Below are 20,153 nucleotides of genomic sequence, written 5' to 3'. Positions count from 1 at the left end.
CCCAAAAGGCTCAGAAAAAGAGTGAACTGAGTAAGACCGTACACTGCAGGCAAGTGGATGCTGAATCACGACAATGTCCCATATTACACAGCCACTTCCATCACAGAATTTTTTACCTCAACAGATATTTCTGTTGTTCTACAGACCTCGCATTCACCTGATCTGTGCCCTTGTGACTTTTTCTTCTCTTGAAATTGAAAAAGTCTTAAAAAGACATCATGTTGGCTCTCTGGAGAACACTCAACAGAATGTAACCGACATGTTAAAGTCCATACCAGTCGAAGCTTTCAGTGCTGCTGCCAAGACTGGAAAAGACTCCAATTGGTATATAGCTGTTTTAAATGGGAAAATACTGTTGTTTGAAAAAATAAAAGCTTTGGTAGATAAAAAATTAGTTCCATTACTTCTCTCACACACCTTATATATGCTTTTCTGTAAAAGTAACTAAATTTTGAAATGCATTTCTGATGTTTTTAATGTAATACACAACTTCAAATGATACTTTAATATTACTTTGTCATATAGAAAATCCCTGCCTTAAGAGGGATAAACTAATAAGTGTGTGTTTACATCATAAGTAGACACATGTATAACTTGGTATCAAAAGTGGACACACACACACACACACACACACACACACACACACACACAAAGGGAAGGGGCAAAAAGAAAAGAAAAAAGAAAGAAAGCTGCTTCCTGATTTCATACAAACAGCGTATGTCTGCCTCTGAAATTCAGCTACTCGTACACTTTCAATGTCATTAACTATTTGTGATTATTTTAAGTCATTATTTGTACTTTTATTTATACAAAGTAAATGGGAAACACTTATAAAAACACGAGTACTCCTTGGAATGTTCATGACTTCTGTTATGACAGTCACTGTTGGCTGTTCTTTAAGTTCACCAGAACAATAAGAATTGACTAATTTGCCATCTCTGTGGTTCACATGTAATATATACAAAATTTTCAAGTAAACTGTATGCATGTAAAACAGCACTGCATTTTGCAAATATGTGATGTGCAATATCCCAAATTCACTTTTGCTCCTTCTTCATTCACATTACTTCTACGAATTAGGAGAATAACAGGAACTGTAAAACATAATACTTAGTGTTCTACCTTCTATCTGTACTGAAATGTAGCTAACTACAAAACCAAGTACAAATGAAGCACTTCCAATCACAAACAACACAGCTATGTAATAATTATTTCTTGCAGTAAGGCTTTGGAACATTGTGGATCACAAAATACAACAAATCTGATATTTCCAGACAGTATTCCAAAACGACACTTTGAATGTTATGCATGTACAAAATAAGAAAATGAAAACAATTATACCAGTTGAACAAATAACACCGAGTTGTACAGTAATCCTTGCAATTTAAAAAAAATACTATCTATTTTTTTATACTCTGACTATTAAGATAATGCTGGAGGTGTGCCGAAAGAATTTTGGTTTTCTGCAAGACAACTAAAACATTCACCAAAGACTGAGCATTCTAAACAAAAAAGAGAAGGCTAGGCATACATTCTTATTCTTGAACACAAAAATTGAATCTGTATATCCAAATTATGTTTATGTAAAATGTTCTTTGTTTTCTGGATATATGTTATAGAAAAATTGAAAATTAATCTTACTGTAGCTACAGGCAAATTGCCTGTTTATTCTAAGGAAGCAATTAATCACAGATTTTAAATATTTTTGAAAAACCACAATTTGGTGCAATTGCTATATGCCATTTCTTTGTTACAACTACCAGTTTTTGTCGATCAACAGATCATCCTTACACATGAAAACTGACAATTACATGCCATGCAACCAAAAACAATCCTTTGTACCTAGATCCATACTATACATGAACTGTGTCACAATTACAGAATGCAAAAAAGTATCCAATTTATGCATTAGGCAAAATTTTAGGGTAAAGCACAAGGCCAAACTGAGAGAGTATATTTTTGGAGCTTTGTGTCCTTTTTTGTGCAATTCTTCTGGTTGGAGGACTACGACATGTGTGCCTTGTTCTTCAGGACAATTTCAATCCAAAAGTACACATTGAAAGTGTTTCAGTTGCCCTACTAAACAATGTGGCCTGGTTATAGGAGGGCTGGAGTATCTGTATCGTTAAAGAAAGCACCCGCAAAGATACTTTAGTTTTCAAAGAGTTAGTATTATTTGCAGCAGAAGTTGCTAAAAAAATGACAAAAAACCTTAACTTGGTATATCATCTGCATGTAGACAGATATAACAGGAAAAAGAACAACCAGGGTGGCATAAACCACAGCCAGGGTACAAGTGAGCAAAATTATGTCACAACTGTGAACTGGGAGTCATGAAGAATATTTCTTCATCTGATAAAGTATGCAAATAAGTCTGCAATAACTGCACTTTGTCACTGAGATAAAACAATGTCCAGAAGTAAAAGTGCTTTGTCCATTTCTAAATTAGGTGTGAAATTTATTTTTCTTAGCCAAGAGAATTATCACTGAACACACACACACACACACACACACACACACACACACACACACACACTCTTGGACATGCTAGTTGCTGTCACAACTAGTGGTAGAGAGCTCATTTTCCAAGATAGGTCTTGTCCATGTCGTCATATGAATGTCAAATAGTATGTACACTGACATCTGCCAGTTCAACAAATTGGTCACACAATTTCCACAAATAATATTGCTGTATGCAGCCACCCAACTTGCTAGATGTCCCAATGCGGGAATTGCTTTCTGTGTGGTTTCTTTAATGATGAATCAAAAGTACCCAGAATATCACTTTAGACCTGGTGAAGCAAGTTAGGCATCTTATGTTTCTAATATTACATAGTGTGATCACTTGGAGGACACCTAAGATTGAACACTGGAAACTTCCATCTTTGAGATGATGGAAACAACTTAATTCATGAACGGTCTCCAAATAAATACAACTTTATGGAATTACTAAACAATATTAATGAAATCAACAGTCAAATCATGATGATGTGTTACTGCAACGTCTCGACAAGGTAGAAAACTCATCAAAATGTTGCGACGACACAGTGCCACAACTCAGCTGATAATCCAAGATTTCATAAATGAAATACACCAAGAAAGCCTGCATTCACACTAAATAATATGTAATAACTTTGAAGATAATGTAGGCAATTTCAGATGCTTACTCCTTACAGTATGTCTACATTACTATGGATACATGCACACACTTCTACATAACCCTAGACAAATTGAGAGGAAGCATATAACAACAGCTTTTAAACAAAAGATATAAAATAAAGATAAATATGGTAAAACAACTGCAAGCAAATAATACAAATAAAACATACTGAAATAAGACAAATAAAACATACTGACATAAATCACAGCACAAATACAAGTGACCAAGATACAAAATGGTGTAATCACAAAATTTTTCACAACAGCATATGTTAATAAAAATTGTTAATGTGCAGTCTTTGTCCATTTACTGTTTTTGCTCATGCTTTCGAAACTTATTTGTATCTTCCTCAACATCAGTAGAAAAATTTCAGTTGTTGAAACATTACTGACTTTCTACACATTCTTCTACCATTCATTCAGTTGCCTTTGGCAGCAGCAAAGTTTACCACACTCTGCATGTGCTGAGAGGCCAATTCAGTAATGGAGAAAATTGCACTACATCTTTCTACCTTGTGGTGTATAACAGCCTGTTCAGTCACATGGTGATAAACTTACACTCTCTCCGTATATTTTTAAACTCTTGATAGCAACAACTCTGAAAAGGCATAACTTGTATACAGAAAATCTCTTCTCATTACATTTGAGACTCAAATGAGAGAAATTTCCATCCTTACAGTAGAACAACCACCTAAAACCTTAACTTGAAACAAAATTCAGTTTTCGAGTCATATCTGAAACAAATTGAAGAGGTGCATAAGATGATTACTGACTGTTAAAAGATCAATATATTCAGCATAACTACAGCAGTTCCAAACAGTGTGACGATGTTATACATATTATTTATGTAATGCAACGTTAGATTTCATAAAATATTTCTATATCCATTATAAAAATCAAATGTCAAATGACAGACAGAAAACACTGAAAAAAGTATGATTTGCACATTTTATCTTCTAAACATGTGACAGCACAAAGTAGGCATTATCTTTTCTATACCATAAAGACATGAACCAAAAATAAAATGTAACTCAAGAGACAAGCTACAGTACTTTTTTCATCAGCACTTTCTGTTTAGTGTCATTTTCATCTATACCTGCTACCACGGAAAATCTTTCTCTTTCTACATGATACATTCAGTTACTGTCATAAACATTTTGTTACCAACTGGAGTCTAGAAAACTCACAACAAACACAAAATAAAGTGAGTCACTTTGAATACTGTCATGTCAAACATCCATCAACATTGCTGACATTATTGGTATTAGCATTCTGAGGATCTATCAGCTCGGCCAGAATTTTAGTCTGCTCTTTTGCAGCTGTCAGTCTCACACGAACTAAGCTGAATATCTCAATTACTTGGCAGAATATGTTATTCAAATTCTTTGATGACTTCCATGCTATTTTCAAGAATGAGAAATCCTTCTGGGATTCAAATTCAACATCTGCATCCAGTTTCTGCAAAAACAAAAATATCTGTCATAAACAGATTAAAAAAATACAAACAAATTTTTAAATTATAATCCACATATTTTATTGGACAGTAGGTCAAAGGAGTTATGTTAATACGAGAAAGAACTAATTTAAAATATACCTACTACACAGTCAGGGCTTGCAGTCACTAGCAAACATGTTACAGAAGATTGAGAGCTGTTCTTTATAACAAACACTCAACTTCTGAAAGAATCTACTTGCCAGTCTACAATTAGGTTTTACTCTCTGTGATAAATCAGCCACAGTTTTCACATACATTATTATATGGACAGTATAACATGATGGTTTTAGGTGATGAGTGTTTTGAATTATGGCTGTGTAAGAGACCTACAGAGATTGGACCTGAGCTACCATTGGCAACCTCAAACAAACAACTGTGCCACTAAATGCTTTGTGTACTTCATTTTGCTGTGTGTTTTACACTGCTCATTGTTTTCTTTTCAACTTTGAGAAATGTGAAGACACTAGTCCTGCTCCGTCCTGAGGTATGAATGTGATGTCAATGATGCCAGAAAGGATCGGCAATCCCTATGACCGTGTCAGTTCCGGTTCTGCAAATGTACAAATGTACAGAACTCTGATGTAGGATGGCAGCCCTGTGAGAGGAAGGCTGGGCTTATTCCCCCAACTGCTCCTCTCCTCTTGGGCAGTCTAAGTTCTTGTTTGTTCACACTTGCAGCCAACGGCCATGATATAGTGTCTTCAATGAAACTCGTCTTGCCAATATTGTTCAAATGTTACATTTCTCTTTCTTGCTGACTTTAAAAAAAAAAAAAAAGCATTAATACATAAAAAAATTGACATGTGGAAAATCGGGTCTACTGCCGGATGTTTGTGGCGCTCTGGCACAATATTTCGGCCACATAACTCGTTGCCGAAATATTGTGCCAGAGCGACACAAACATCCGGCAGTAGACCCGATTTTCCACATGTCAAGATCTCGCCGGGAAAGCCTGAAGAGTTACATAAAAAAATTCATTTTTAAGAATACAGTATACTGATGCAAAACTGTGATATACTATTTCAATAATTTGTTAAGTGCTAAAGTATTTCGTAACAGAGCTGAAACTTCTTAGAGACATTACATAACAGAACTATGCTTCTTAAAAACATTTTATCCCTTTTTTACTAACTCCCTCTATTTTATTATCTTCCAGATTTTCCCAGCCCTTTACGGATTAATTCCTGATCACATGCTATAACAGGTATGTTCTTCATTGTTTTTGAAACCTAAAGCCCTTGTATTACAAATTTGGATACAATCTAAATATACAAAGATTCAAATTTCTTGCTGAGTATTGTGACTGATGTGTGTGTGATACTTGATAACTTCAACTGTGAACTATGTGGCAAGAATAGCTTTTAACAGGCATTACAGTTATGAGGTCACATTCCTTGACTCCCACATTTTTGTGTTTCAGTTTCAAATAAAACACTCAAGCTACTTCTGTCATACAATTAAAGGCAATAAAATTTGACACGAGCAAAAAGAAAGGAAAAATTATTTTTAAATCACTTTACTGATGTAATTCCAGATAAATGAAGCAAAATGAAATCAGCTACCAAATCAATCAAGCAGAAACACTCATAACTACAACATAAGCAACATAAAACAATGTAAATACACACACCCAATACAATGAAAACAGTACACTATTTCATGTAGAATTACTGTTTTACAACCAGAAAGAGTAAGAGCAAGAGATTTTAACAGACTATTTGTCTTATGCAGTGGAAAGGCAACACTCTTTATGGATCACTTTATGGGGAACAAATATGAAAAGGATGTTCACAAACCACTCCTCCTCTACAGACAGTACGTAGGGCCACAGTCTGTTACCTTCCGATCTTAATTCATTACCATTGCAACAGGCACTGAATGACTGCTAAATGACAATATTGAGTTACATTTGAATGCCCTGGTAGAATGTTATCAGGAGTTGAACAGATTGTAATGACACTAGGCACTGAGAGACAGAAGCATTCGGGCCTGGGGTGAATCTGCTTTGAGCACAGCTCTTATAACTTCAGAACTGTTCACATATCTTGCCAATTGCTTTGGACCCAGACAGGCTAGTAGGCTAGTATACCATGGATAGGGTTGTGCCAATCCTGCTGACATGGGAGTTTCTGAGAGGTCAGTATTACGGCTTTATCAGTCATCAGCTTTTGTTGGTGAAGCACCAGGAGACTATCAAGTCATATATTTAAAAAAATCTACTCACCACACAGTGGCAGAACACACACACATAAAAAACTGTTGCGATTGGCAAGCTTTTGGAACCAATGGCTCCTTCAGGCAGGAGGGTTGAAGGAAAAGAAACAAAGGCGAATTAAATAATTTCATCAATAATTGACAGTTTTCATTGTTGTAAGTCATATACTTAGCTTTTCTGTTGTCTTCATAGTTTAATTCTTCAATTCTTTGCATTTTTTTGTGTGCTTGCAGAGTTTAATTTAAAAATTCACAGCATATTTTTGTATTCGAGGGGTGTAATATTGCATTTTAGTATGGGAACGTGTACATTCACACACACAGTCTGTAACACAGTAGTCATTTGTTTGTTTCTTCTGGACAACCAGTAACTGTTGACCACAGCTCAATCAGCTGCCAGCCTGCATTGGTTATGCAACAGGTGACTAGCAAGGTACATATTTAGCTCTTTCTGTCTGTTTCATAGTTCAATTCTTAAGTTAGTCTACATCTACATTTACATCTATGTGATTACTCTGCAACTACAAAATGTAAGCTTTCATGGCCGGAAATGTCACAATTAATAAAATGTTCTGGGCTATTATGCCGTGGTCGAATGGAGTTCACCATCTGTTGAGGACATTTTCAAGGAGGATCATAGCTTCTTTTCATGTCGGATTCTCACTCTGGCCCATTACTAACTAGAGCAAAATACCATTTCTGCACAGTGGTGTGACATCATATGTTTTGAATACGTGAGCACAATTGGCTGTTGCTGACTGCCAGTCCACTGTTGCTGTCACTCCATGGTGGAAGACTGGTGCACATCATCTTCAGCACCAGAATCCATATATCATTCAATTTCACGCCCTCCTCCTTCCTATTGAAACTCCTGGAGTGTTTTACAATCTCTATTGCCTCTCTTTATAAACTTTCATAGTGTCCACTTCTACCTGCCAGTACTTGAGTCCTATCAAAGTGAATGTGTTGGTCTCCTGGCTACAAAGCATGTTCCGCAACAGCCCACAACATTTTATTAATTGTACTCTGCAACTGGCACTTAAGCACCTGGCAAAGGGTTCTTTCACTACATTCAGTTTGTTTCTCTACCATTCCACTCCATAACAGTGCATGAGGGGTGGGGGGGTGGGGGCAAATGAACATTTAAATCTTTCTATGTGGCTTCTGATTTCCCTTATTTTAATACGATGAGAATGGGTGCCAATAAAATATGTTCACATTTAGAGGAGAAAGTTGGTGAATGAAATTTTATGAAAAGATCTCACAGCAACAAAAAATGACCTTGTGTTAATGATTGCCATCCTAACTCATTTATCATATCTGTGACACGCTCTCCCCTATTTTGCAATAATACAAAATGAGATGCTCTTCTCTAAACTTTTTTGATGTCCTCTGTCAAACTTATTTGGTAATGATCCCATACTTAAGTTGTTAGTAATTGTAATTTTTAGGTATCTAGTTGAAATGACAACCTTTAAATTTGCACGATTCATCACGTAACCAAAATTTATCAGGTAATCGAAATTTAACAGAATACTTTCTGTACTCAAGTGGATGACCTCACACTTTTCATTATTGAAAGACAATTGTCACTTTTTGCACCATTCAGATAATCATATCTAAATCATTTTGCACTTCATTTTGATCTGCTGATGATTTTACTAGATGGTAAATGACTGCATCATCTGCAAAGAATCTAAGAGTGTTCAGATTATCTCTTAAGTTGTTTATGCAGATTAGCAACAGCTGATGGCCTATAGCACCTCCTTGGGGAATGCTGAATATCAATTCAGTATTACTCAATGATTTTCCATCAATTACTACGTACAGTGATCTTTCCGAGAGGAAATCACAGGGCTACTCACACAACTGAAGTGTTACTTCATAGGCACGCAATCTGATTAGAAGTCTCGTAAGAAACTTTGTCGAAAGTCTTCTGGAAACCTAGAAATATGGATTCAATTGGAGATCCCCTGTCGACAGCACTCACTATTTTGTGTGAATAAAATGCTACTTGTGTTTCACAAGAATGATATTCTCTGAATCCATGCTGACTGTGTGTGTCAATAGACCATTTGTCACCTTTGAGGTAATTAATAATGTTCTAAAATCCTACTACAAATCAAATCAGTAATATTTGTCTGTAATTTCGCTAAGTATAGGGCTTTTGTATCAGCATATTCTGAAATAAATCTTGTTGGTATACTAAGTGAACTGGAAGCCTTAGTTTTATCAACTACTCTAAGCTGCTTCCTACACTGAGAATACTACTAAGTTAATCATGTTGGCAGTAGTTGTTGATTTGAATTCTGGATATTTACTTCATCTTCTTCGGTGAAGGAATTTTGGAAAATTGAATTCAAAAACTTTGATTTAATGGCACTGTCATCAGCAATATTACCACTGGTATTGTGCAGTGAAGGTATTGATTGTTTCTTACTTCTGGTGTGCTCTACATATGACCGAATCTCTTTGGATTCTCTGATAGATTTTGACAAACAGTTTCATTATGGAAGCTATTAAAAGCACCTCGCACTGAAGTACACACTAAGTTTCGAGCTTCAGTAACTGTTTTGACCTGTTTTTATGTGCCATGGGGGATTAGCACTATATTTTATTAATTTATTTGTTATATATCTTTCAACTTCCTCAAATACTATTTCTTTGAATTGAAGCCACATCTCATCTACACTTACATAGTTAGTTGGGAATAAGTTGGGGTTATCTCTTAGGAAGCAGTAAGGTGAATTTTTGTCTGCTTTTTTAAACAGATGTATTTTGCACTTACTTTTAGTGGATTTAGATATTGTGGTGTTTGGTCTCACTACAAAGATCTTGTGGTCACTAATCCCTGTATCCATCATGATGCTCCCTATTTGCTCAGAATTATTTATTGCTAGGAGGTAAAATATGTTTTTGCAATCATGTACACTTCGTGTGGGCTCCTGTACTAATAGTTCAAAATAATTTTTGGAGAAAGCATTTAGTACAATTTCTGACGATGTTTCATACTTTCCATCAGCTTTGAATACGTATTTTCGCCAACAAATTAAGAGCAGATTGAAGTTAATACCAACTATAATTGTGAGATTTTTGATAAGAGTCAAGTTTGCTGTGAACTGTTCAGCAGTTGTATCATTACAGTCAGGAGGTAAGTGAAAGAACTAATTAATAATTTATTCTGTTTGTCATGTACAATCTTTACTCATACTTACTTACAGGAACTATCTACTTCAGTGTCACTACAAGATAAACTATTTCTAACAGCAATAAAGATACCACTGACAACTGTATTTAATCTAACCTTTTGGAACACTTATGTGCTTCGAAAAAATTTTTATCTGAACTTACCCCTGGCAGGAAATACATGGTGCATGTGTGTGCTAGGTGCAGACACAGAACGTGCTGGCTGCAGTTCACCTGAAGATATTTTTGGCTATGCTTAGCCACCTGCATGGTTGCTGCATCTGGGTGTAGTGCTGTAGAGCATCTGGGGCATCACATAGGACACGTCAGGTGTTGCTTATTTCGCCCACATGCTCTGCTGCCAAGGCAACTTGCAGTGTACCCATCATTGGGATCTGTGCTCACCACAGGCTGACTTGCGGATTCTAACACATTTGTGTCACTTGGGGTGTGAAGTCAATGTGGAGGCTGGTCTTGTGGTCATGCTAATTCACTCTGTGAGTGGACAGGCTGCTCCTTCAGCAGGATCCAAGCAGGCACATGGTGGGGTGGATGGGTTTACTAAGAATTGGGAGGTCCAACATAAGGTACGTTATGGAGACCATTACAGAAATAGCATTCTGGGCTGGAAAGAAAGCCAATGAGAACTCAGTATGTCAGCTGATGAGCTCCATCCAATACGCGGAGGAGGCCCTGCCTGTAGCTATCAAGCGTGCAGGGTGCGATCTTCTGGAAGTTGTGGCTCACGTTGACATCAATGATGTCTGTCACTTGGGCTCTGAGGCCATCCTCTGTTCGTTTGGGCAGCTAGCACAAGTGGTTTAGACTGTTGGCCTTGCGTCTGGGGTGCAAGCAGAGCACACAACTTGCAGCATTTTTTCTGGAGTTGACTGGGGACCTTTGGTTTGGAGCTGTTTTGGTGGGTCACACTGATTGGGTGGGTCTCAACCAAAGCCTCTGTCAATTTTGTGATGGTCTTGCCTATGATTTATAGACTGTGCTTTGGCGTGAGGAATTGTAGGGCTACCCTCAATAGATCAGGGGTAGACTGCAAAGAGGAAGCAGCTACTCAGGTAGCACATGTGAGTTTTTTTTAGTCTAGGCTGTAGTTTGAGGGCCCCTGATGAATGCTCGTCTGTTGATTTAGAGTGTGAAATCAGATCTCTTACAAAGTGGACATACCTTTGAGTGTCAAAATTTTAACAGTAAAATGACGAAGTATTTGTAATATAGCACCTGAACCTACTGCTCTTTAGCAAAGTTGTCAGACTAAAATTATTCTCGCAGCCAAGAGCTGGCTGAAACCCGAAGTAGAAAGCTTCAAAATATTTAGTGACGCATGGAAAGTATATCAAGAAGACAGACCCAATTCCATAGGAGGGAGAGAGTTCAATTCTGTCAAAAAAATATTGTGTCTATTGATATCAAAACTGATTATCCTGACACAAGTAGCAGGCTTAGGTGAACTCAAGTTAGTTAATGGATGTTTTTACCGGCCACCTGACTTCCCTGCAACACTTGTACAATCATTCAAGGGAAGTCCACTATCAGTAGTGTGGAAATACGAAGATCATGCAGTACTAGTTGGAGAAGCCATTAATCTACTGAGTATGGACAGATATCTATGGACTCACTGCACGTGATATGGAGAGAAGGGTTCGTGAAGTACTTCTGAACACGTTTTCCAGAAAATGTCTTGAACAACTAGATCAACAGCCTACATGCAATAGAAATATTTCAGACCTTGTAGCTACAAACAGGCCTAACCTCAACAACAGTGTCAGTATAGAACAGGGATTAGTGATAATTATATCATAGCAACAACAGTTACTAAAATTAATAAATCCATCAAGACAGATAAGAGAGTATTTAAGTTACAAAAAACAATGCGCAAATGTTGATGCACAGAAGTTAGTAAAAATTTGTGCATCCATAGGAAGATCAACTCACAAAGCATACAACAATTTCCACCATCATATCTTAGGAAAAGATCTTGATCAGAAACCAAGGAAAATCTGGTTAATGTAAAGTCCTGAGCAGATCAAAGGCTGGTACCCAATCACCCATTGACCAGTTTGAAATGGCAATAGAAGACGGCAAAAGGAAAGCTGAAGTTTTAAATTTTACATTTAAGACATCATTCATGCAGGAGGATCATACAAAGATACCATCTGACTGTCACACAGACTCCCACATGGAGGACATAGAAACTGGCACCTGTGGTGCAGAGAAGCAGTTGAGAGGGTCTAAAACAAATAAGTTGCCTGCTCCAGATGAAACCCCAATTTGATTTTATACAGAGTGCTCTGCAGCATATGCCCCTTAATTAGGTTCCATTTACCATGAATGTGTCACCTACGGCCCAGTCCCAAGCAACTGGAAAAAAGTGAAAGTGAATCTTGTGCATAAGAAAGGTACAACGGACCCCATAATAACAGACCAATATCCTTAACCTCAGTTTGCTGCAGAGTACTTGAAAACATTCTGAGTATGAATAAAATAAATTTCCTTGAGAGAGAAATGTTTCTGTCCACAAATCAGCACGGATTTAGAAAGCATCACTCGTGTGAAACTCAGCTTGCCCTTTTCTGAGATGATATCCTATAAACCATGGATTGAGGGCAACAACCAGATTCCATAATTCTGTTGTTGTCGTGGTCTTCAGTCCTAAGCCTGGTTTGATACAGCTCTCCATGCTACTCTATCCTGTGCAAGCCTCTTCATATCTGTGTAACTACTGCAACCTACATCCTCCTGAATCTGTTTACTGTATTCATCTACTGGTTTCCCTCTTCAGTTTTTACCTTCCAAGCTTTCCTCCAGTATGAAACTGGTGATCAATTGATGCCTCAGAATGTGTTCTATCAACTGACCCCTTCTTTAGTCAGGTTGTACCACAACCTATTCTGTTCAGTACCTCCTCATTAGTTATGTGATTAACCCATCAAATCTTCAGCATTCCTCTGTAGCACCGTGTTTCAAAAGCTTCTATTCTCTTCTTGCCTCAACTGTTTACCATCCCTGTTTCACTTCCATACATGGCTACAGCCCATACGAATACTTTCTGAAACGACTTCCTGACATTTAAATCTATACTTTATGTTACCAAATTTCTCTTCTTCAAGAACACTTTTCTTCTCACTGCCAGTCTACATTTTATATCCTCCCTACTTTGACCATCGTCAGTTATTTTTGCTTTCCAAATAGCAAAATTCATTTACTGTTTTAAGCGTCTCTTTTTCCTAATCTGATTCCCTCAGCATCACCTGATTTAATTCGACTACATTCCATTATCCTCATTTTGCTTTTGTTTATGTTCTTTGTTTTTGTTTATGTTCATCTTATATCCTTCTTTCAACATACTGTCCATTCCGTTCAATTGCTCTTACAAATCCTTTGCTGTCTCTGACAGAATTACAATGTCATCGGCAAACCTCAAAGTTTTTATTTCTTCTCCCTGGACTTTAATTCTCACTCCAAATTTTTCTTTTTGTTCCCTTTACAGCTTGCTCAATATACAGATTGAATAACAATGGGGATAGGGTACAACCGTGTCTCACTCGCTTGTCAACCACTGCTTCCCTTTCATAATCCTCGACTCTTTATAACTATCATCTGATTTCTGTATAAATTGTAAATAGCCTTCCACACCCTGTATTTTGCCCCTGCCACCTTTAGAATTTGAGAGTATTCCAGACAACATTGTAAAAAGCCTTCCCTAAGCTTTGTCTATTCCTAGACATCCAGTAAACAACTGACATGGTGTCCCATTGCAGACTGTTCACGAAGGTCTGAGCATATGGAATACATTCCCAGATATGTGAATGGCTTGAAGACTTGCCCCCGAGAGCAAGTGTCATCAGAGACATCGACACCATCAGGAGTGCCACATGACACAGAGGCATTTATGGCTGTTTGCTGATGAAGCTGTGGCGTACAGGAAGGTGTCGTCCTTGAGTGACTGAGGGGGATACAAGATGACTTAGAGACAATGTCTAGTTGGTGTGGTGAATGGCAGCTTGCTTTTTTTTTCCCTAAGAAAAGTTAATACGGTTTACTTGGAAAAACAATCCTGTGACGTTCAAACACAGCAATAGTAATGTGTTGGTTGAAATGCCATATGATCATTTCATTTTTTTCATCAGTTAAATATCTAGGCATAATATTGCAAAGCTTCTGGCTCATAGTTGGGATGGTGAATGCTCGATTTTGTTTTTTTGGGGAGAATTCTGGGAAAGTGTAGCTCATCTAATAAGGAGATGGCATAAAGAATGACCCATTCCTGAGTACTGCTCGAGTGTTTGGAATCTGCATCAGGTCAGATGAAAGGAAGACATCAAAGTAGTTCAGAGGCAGGCTGCTTGATTGTAACTGGTAGGTTCAAACAACAGGCAAGTTTTATGGAGATGCTTCAGAAATGTAAATGGGAATCCCAGGAAGGAAAGGAAGATTCTTTTCGAGGAACACTACTGAGAACATTTAGAGACCCAACCTCTGAAGCTGACTGCTGAATGATTCTACTGCTGAGAACACACACTTCGTCTAAGGACCATGAAGGTAAGATATGAGAACTTAGAGCTCATACAGAGGCATATAGACAGTTGATTTTTCCTCTTGCTCTGTTTGCGAGTGGAACAGGTAAGGAAATTCCTAGTAGCAGTATGTGGTACCCTGCGCCATGCACCATACAGTGGATTGTGGAGTATGTATGTAGGTGTAGATACAAGAATATTTGGAATAGGGGAGTCAGGGACCAGGAAAAGTCTTTCCGACATGGAAAATGCTAAGCTATTTCTGTGACCATGCCATGCTGCATGAGTTTGCCTAAAAAGATAATAATTGCTCCTATTACTCTTTATTTAGGGACAATGAAATTGCAGAACTTTACTACCAAAAGACAGGATAGTGGAGTTGGAACAGAAATTAAAAGATGTCACACGGAATAAAACTAAAAGCCAAACATGACAGATGTTTTACTACAGTGCAAAAGAATAGGTTGGTAAATGCATGTTTAAGCTATATTGTAAAAGAGAAAATTATAAACAATGCTACAAATATTGAAAGGATCTCAGATGTAATAGAAAGAGTTAAAAAAAATACATTCCATTAAATTATCGATGTCTATGCATCAACATGCCCACAGTCTCATGAGCAGGCGGAATACACAAATATCATCAATACTCAAGCAAGCCACTTGACGCTGTGCAGTGGTAGGTACTTCTAGTACCATTATCTGATCCCCTCTTCTATTCACAAATGGCATGCAAGAAGAATGAATAAAGCTCTATATTAGCTCTAGTTTCTCAAATTTTCTCATAGCAGTCATTTCATAAGATGTATGTCCAACTCTTCCTGGAAAGTGCTCTCTCAAAATTTCAATAGTAAATCTCTCTGTGATGCAGACAGCCTCTCTTGTGGCATCTGCCACTACAGTTTATGCAGCATCCCTGCAACCCTCTTGCATCGATCAAATGACCTGGCACAAAAGGCACTGATCTTCAATGGATCTTCTCCATCTCTTCTATTATTTCTATCTGATATAGGTACCAGAGTGAAGGGCAACACTAAAATTGGTTCAACAAATGTTTTAAGTACTTTTTTCCTGGAGGAATTACCTTTCCTTTAGATATTTCTTATGAATCTCAATCCAGCATCTGCTTTTTATACTTTGTCTTATGTGGTCATTCCACTTGAGGTCGCCTGGATGGTTACTCCTAGACTTTTTATGGTAGGTATTGTCTCCAGCAATTTGTCATCAATGATTTAGTTGTACAGTAGTTGGTACACATGCAATAGCGTGTGCTATCTACATGTTCCAAAACACTACGCATAAAAACAGGATTTTTCTGTGGCCCATACCTCAGGTTCTACTGGTGATAGAAAGATAGGGTCAAGTGCTTTGGATAACTTTTGAAGTAGGGACCATTTGTGTACCCAAAAGAAGGATCGTCTTACTGTAACTATCCTACAGTACAGCGTGGAAGTTTGAATATTACACATTTCCTCCAGCTTAGACAAATGGAGTAAATCAGTTGACTCTTTTTGCGCTGGGTGTGAACTACGGCGTGTCTTAAGGGGCTTATGGAGGCGCCATTTAGTTCATGGGTGATTCCTGAGAAAACCCATAAAAAGTGTTTTTCACCATTTTTCTGCTGTCTGCAGCAGATATCTAACCACATCAAAGTGCTCAAATTGTAATGGCATATTGTCTTGGCATTTAGCTAAAAGTGCTATCTCCCCATTTTCAAAAACTGAGAACCACACCAAAAACATTGGTTTTGGGTAAGAAAACCAAAATGTGTATTCCAAGGCGGTTGGGCACAGCAAATGGCTGTAATTTTCACGATATTCCTACAATTGGGATCTCGAATAACCTTGAAAATTTTCTTGATATCTTTATCCTTTCAGAGATAAAAGGATTCAAAGTATCATCAAAAGTGTTCTGGGAAACCCACATTGTGGTACTGAAGTACACGCAAAATTTTTGTGCACATAAAATCCAGTCTGAGGTGTAAAATTAGTTTTGCATTATCCTAATTTCATGTAAGTAAACCACCAAAATTTTACTTATCCGTAAAGTTATTTTTATTTGAGTGACACGCCCTGCTGTTGCAGGGAAAAGAAGGGAGCCAGATAAAAATGCTCCTACTGGAGCACAAAAAGGTGGATATGCTCCTGTTTAATAGACTGATTGAAAAGTGGGGTACCATCTGCTTCATTCTACCTTCATCATCACCTTTAAACATATTCCTAAATTTTTTTTGCATGTCATCATATCCTCACTTTTCTATGCTGCGAGAGAAAGAGACAGTGGTAGTGGGAATAAGATGGAAGTAATAAATACTGAGAGAGAGAGAGAGAGAGAGAGAGAGAGAGAGAGAGAGAGAATGACAGGAGACAGTAGCAGAAAGATAGTATGAAGGAGACTAGGCGTTAAGACAGGAGACAGTCACACTTAGAGGTACACAAAGAGACAATGACATTGAGTTCAGCAGAATGAGTGAATGAGAATGGGCAAGTGGGAGTGGATGGGTATGAGCAACTTACAGGGATGGACTAGGGGGAATGAATGAGTTACAGTTATGAGAGGGTGAGGCAGTGAGGTGAGTTGCATGTTACCAAGAGTGCGTATATTTTTGAGAAAATTTTTAAATGTGCCGAGGAAGGTAGAATGAGGCAGACAGTATCCCACTTTCCAGTAAGTCTTTTAAGCAGAAGCATATTCACCTTTTTTGTGCTCTGATAAGAGCATTTTTCCACTGGTAGTTTCCCTCTCCTTTGTATGCGCAATATGTTACATTTGGAAATGACTAAAGTCTTCTGACAGTGATGCTCTCTTGTACTACCTATGAAGAGACTTATGGAGCTTCTGACATTATCTACTACATCCAAACATGCTATAAAAATCTATGTACGTATATATGTATCTTTATAGGTATGTACCACAACTCTTAAAACAATGGACCAATTTCAACCAAACTTGGTATGTAAATCTCTCACTGTCTGGAAATAATCTCTGTGGGCATAAGAACCACCTACATATGAAAAGGATAGGGTTGAGGGTGAAAAAGAAGTGTAGCTCACAATGAGTGAATACCCAGACTTTATTCATCCATTATTTGAGAATGAGCGCACTTAGCGACTTGCAACCAACTTACACACAATTTCGAGCCTTTTTGAAAATTATTCTCACTGTCAATCACAACAAAATGATGAAAGGAATAAACTTTATTGCTTACTTTATTTCCACTGTTCATGCACTAAAAACTGTTGCATCAGGCATATCATTTTAATTTATTACTTCTTTACTACTAACTGTATTGATGACACATTTTGCAGAGAGTATTCACATATACAACTGAATGTACTTGCACAATTACATCATTGCACGAGGCTTAGTTCAGGAGCTATGATGTCATCAACATCGAGCTGCATGAAAACGAAACTATAGAACTAAATTCAATAGAGATAGAGGTAAAATATGTGTACAAACACACATGAAATATATTAAATTTATGTGAAATATAGGTCACATGTACTTATGTGGGCAGTGCTAAAGGTAAAAAACTCCCTCTAAGCCCATGATCAATTTCAACCGAACTTTGTACACATATTACCATCCATAAAGAAATACTGTGGGAATACGAACCTGCAAACTCATACTATGGTGGGGTTGATAATGTGGAGAGAGAAGGGGGAAGAGATTGACAGACAGAACGGGAAAGAGGATATGGACATGAATGTGAGGGGGCAGGAGATGGACAGAGAGGGGGGGAAAAACAGAGAACGGGAAGAGGAGAAAATGGACAGGGAGAGGGAGGGAGGAGCAGTTGGACAGAGAGGGGGGAGGAGATACGGACAGGGAGAAGGGGTGGGGGCGGAGGAGTCGGACGGGGGGCGAAGGAGGGGGAGACGGGCAGCGGGCAGGGGAGGGGGAGACGGGCAGGGGAGGGGGAGACGGGCAGAGGGCAGGGGAGGGGGAGGGGGAGACGGGCAGAGGGCAGGGGAGGGGGAGGGGGAGACGGGCAGAGGGCAGGGGAGGGGGAGGGGGAGACGGGCAGAGGGCAGGGGAGGGGGAGGGGGAGACGGGCAGAGGGCAGGGGAGGGGGAGACGGGCAGCGGGCAGGGGAGGGGGAGGGGGAGATGGGCAGAGGGCAGAGGGCAGGGGAGGGGGAGGGGGAGACGGGCAGAGGGCAGGGGAGGGGGAGGGGGAGGGGGAGACGGGCAGAGGGCAGGGGAGGGGGAGGGGGAGACGGGCAGGGGAGGGGGAGACGGACAGAGAGCAGGGGAGGGGGAGGGGGAGACGGACAGAGGGCAGGGGAGGGGGAGACGGACAGAGGGCAGGGGAGGGGGAGACGGACAGAGGGCAGGGGAGGGGGAGACGGACAGAGGGCAGGGGAGGGGGAGACGGACAGAGGGCAGGGGAGGGGGAGACGGACAGAGGACAGAGGAGGAGGAGGTGGACAGAGGGCAGGGGAGGAGGAGACCGACAGAGGGCAGAGGAGGAGGAGGTGGACAGAGGGCAGAGGAGGAGGAGGTGGACAGAGGGCAGAGGAGGAGGAGGTGGACAGAGGGCAGAGGAGGAGGAGGTGGACAGAGGGCAGAGGAGTAGGAGGAGGAGGAGGTGGGCAGAGGGCAGAGGAGGAGGTGGACAGAGGGCAGAGGAGGAGGAGGAGGAGGTGGACAGAGGAGGAGGAGGAGGAGGTGGACAGAGGAGGAGGAGGAGGAGGAGGAGGAGGAGGAGGTGGACAGAGGGCAGAGGAGGAGGAGGTGGACAGAGGGCAAAGGGGGAATGGAGCAGAAGGATAAGAATTTGCATTAAATTTTGCTTGACTAATGGAAAAATTGGAGCACTGAATTCTGAAAGTTGACTGTGGCCTTTTGGTGAATCTACTATGGGTAAGACAAGAGCTTATGAATGGTATAAATTTTTCAGTGTTGAGAAAACATTGATGACAATGAGCCCTCTGGACATCCTAGCACATCAATTACTGACAACAATGTGAAAGAAGTAAAGAAAATGTTTCTGGAAAATCACCGAATCACCATCAGAGAGGTTGCTGATGATGTTGGCATATCCTTTGGCTCATACCAAGGAATTTTTTCAGATGGTTTGCACAGCAAAGTTCCTTTTGAATTAGTTGAATTTTGATCAAAACTGACATCACACAGATATCGCTCTTGAATTACTGAATGAAGTCGACAACAATCCAGAACTTCTAAAGAAGATTCTAACAGGTGAGGAAATGTGGGTGTTCAGGTATTACGTCCAAACCAAGGCCCCATTGTCTCAACACAAACTGCCTGAACAGGCAAAACTGAAAAAAATTCGACACATTGATTAAACACACGTTCTGCTCACTGTATTTCTTCAATTACAGTGGGATAGTGCATTATGAGTTCCTTCCTTATGGTCAAACAGTCAATAAGGAATACCATCTGGAAGTTATGTGCCGTGTGTGTGAAGCAATCCAAAGAAACCAACTAGCGCTGTGGCACAACCGCTTGTGAAAACTGTGCCAGTATAATCCTCCCGCTCACATCTCAATGCTTGCTTGTAATTTTTTGGCAAAAAACAAAACCATTATGTTGCCTCAGC

At 39.2% G+C, this 20,153-nt stretch overlaps 1 protein-coding gene across 4 annotated transcripts in view; it reads right to left on the bottom strand.

Moving 5' to 3' along the window:
• Positions 1-4,098: 4,098 nt before the first annotated feature.
• LOC126251804 (DIS3-like exonuclease 2) overlaps positions 4,099-20,153 on the bottom strand; it is a 225,994-nt gene continuing 209,939 nt past the window's right edge. For all 4 annotated transcript variants that reach the window (XM_049952445.1, XM_049952446.1, XM_049952447.1 and 1 more), the window contains one exon: positions 4,099-4,617. In XM_049952445.1, the coding sequence (XP_049808402.1) occupies positions 4,384-4,617 (234 nt within the window). In that variant the 3' untranslated portion in view covers positions 4,099-4,383. The remainder of the gene's footprint in view (positions 4,618-20,153) is intronic.

This window comes from Schistocerca nitens, chromosome 4 (genome assembly GCF_023898315.1).
Source record: "Schistocerca nitens isolate TAMUIC-IGC-003100 chromosome 4, iqSchNite1.1, whole genome shotgun sequence".
Classification (NCBI taxonomy): domain Eukaryota; kingdom Metazoa; phylum Arthropoda; class Insecta; order Orthoptera; family Acrididae; genus Schistocerca; species Schistocerca nitens.
The sequence above is the reverse complement of the archived record's forward strand: the minus strand, read 5'-3'. Positions and strand labels throughout refer to the sequence as shown.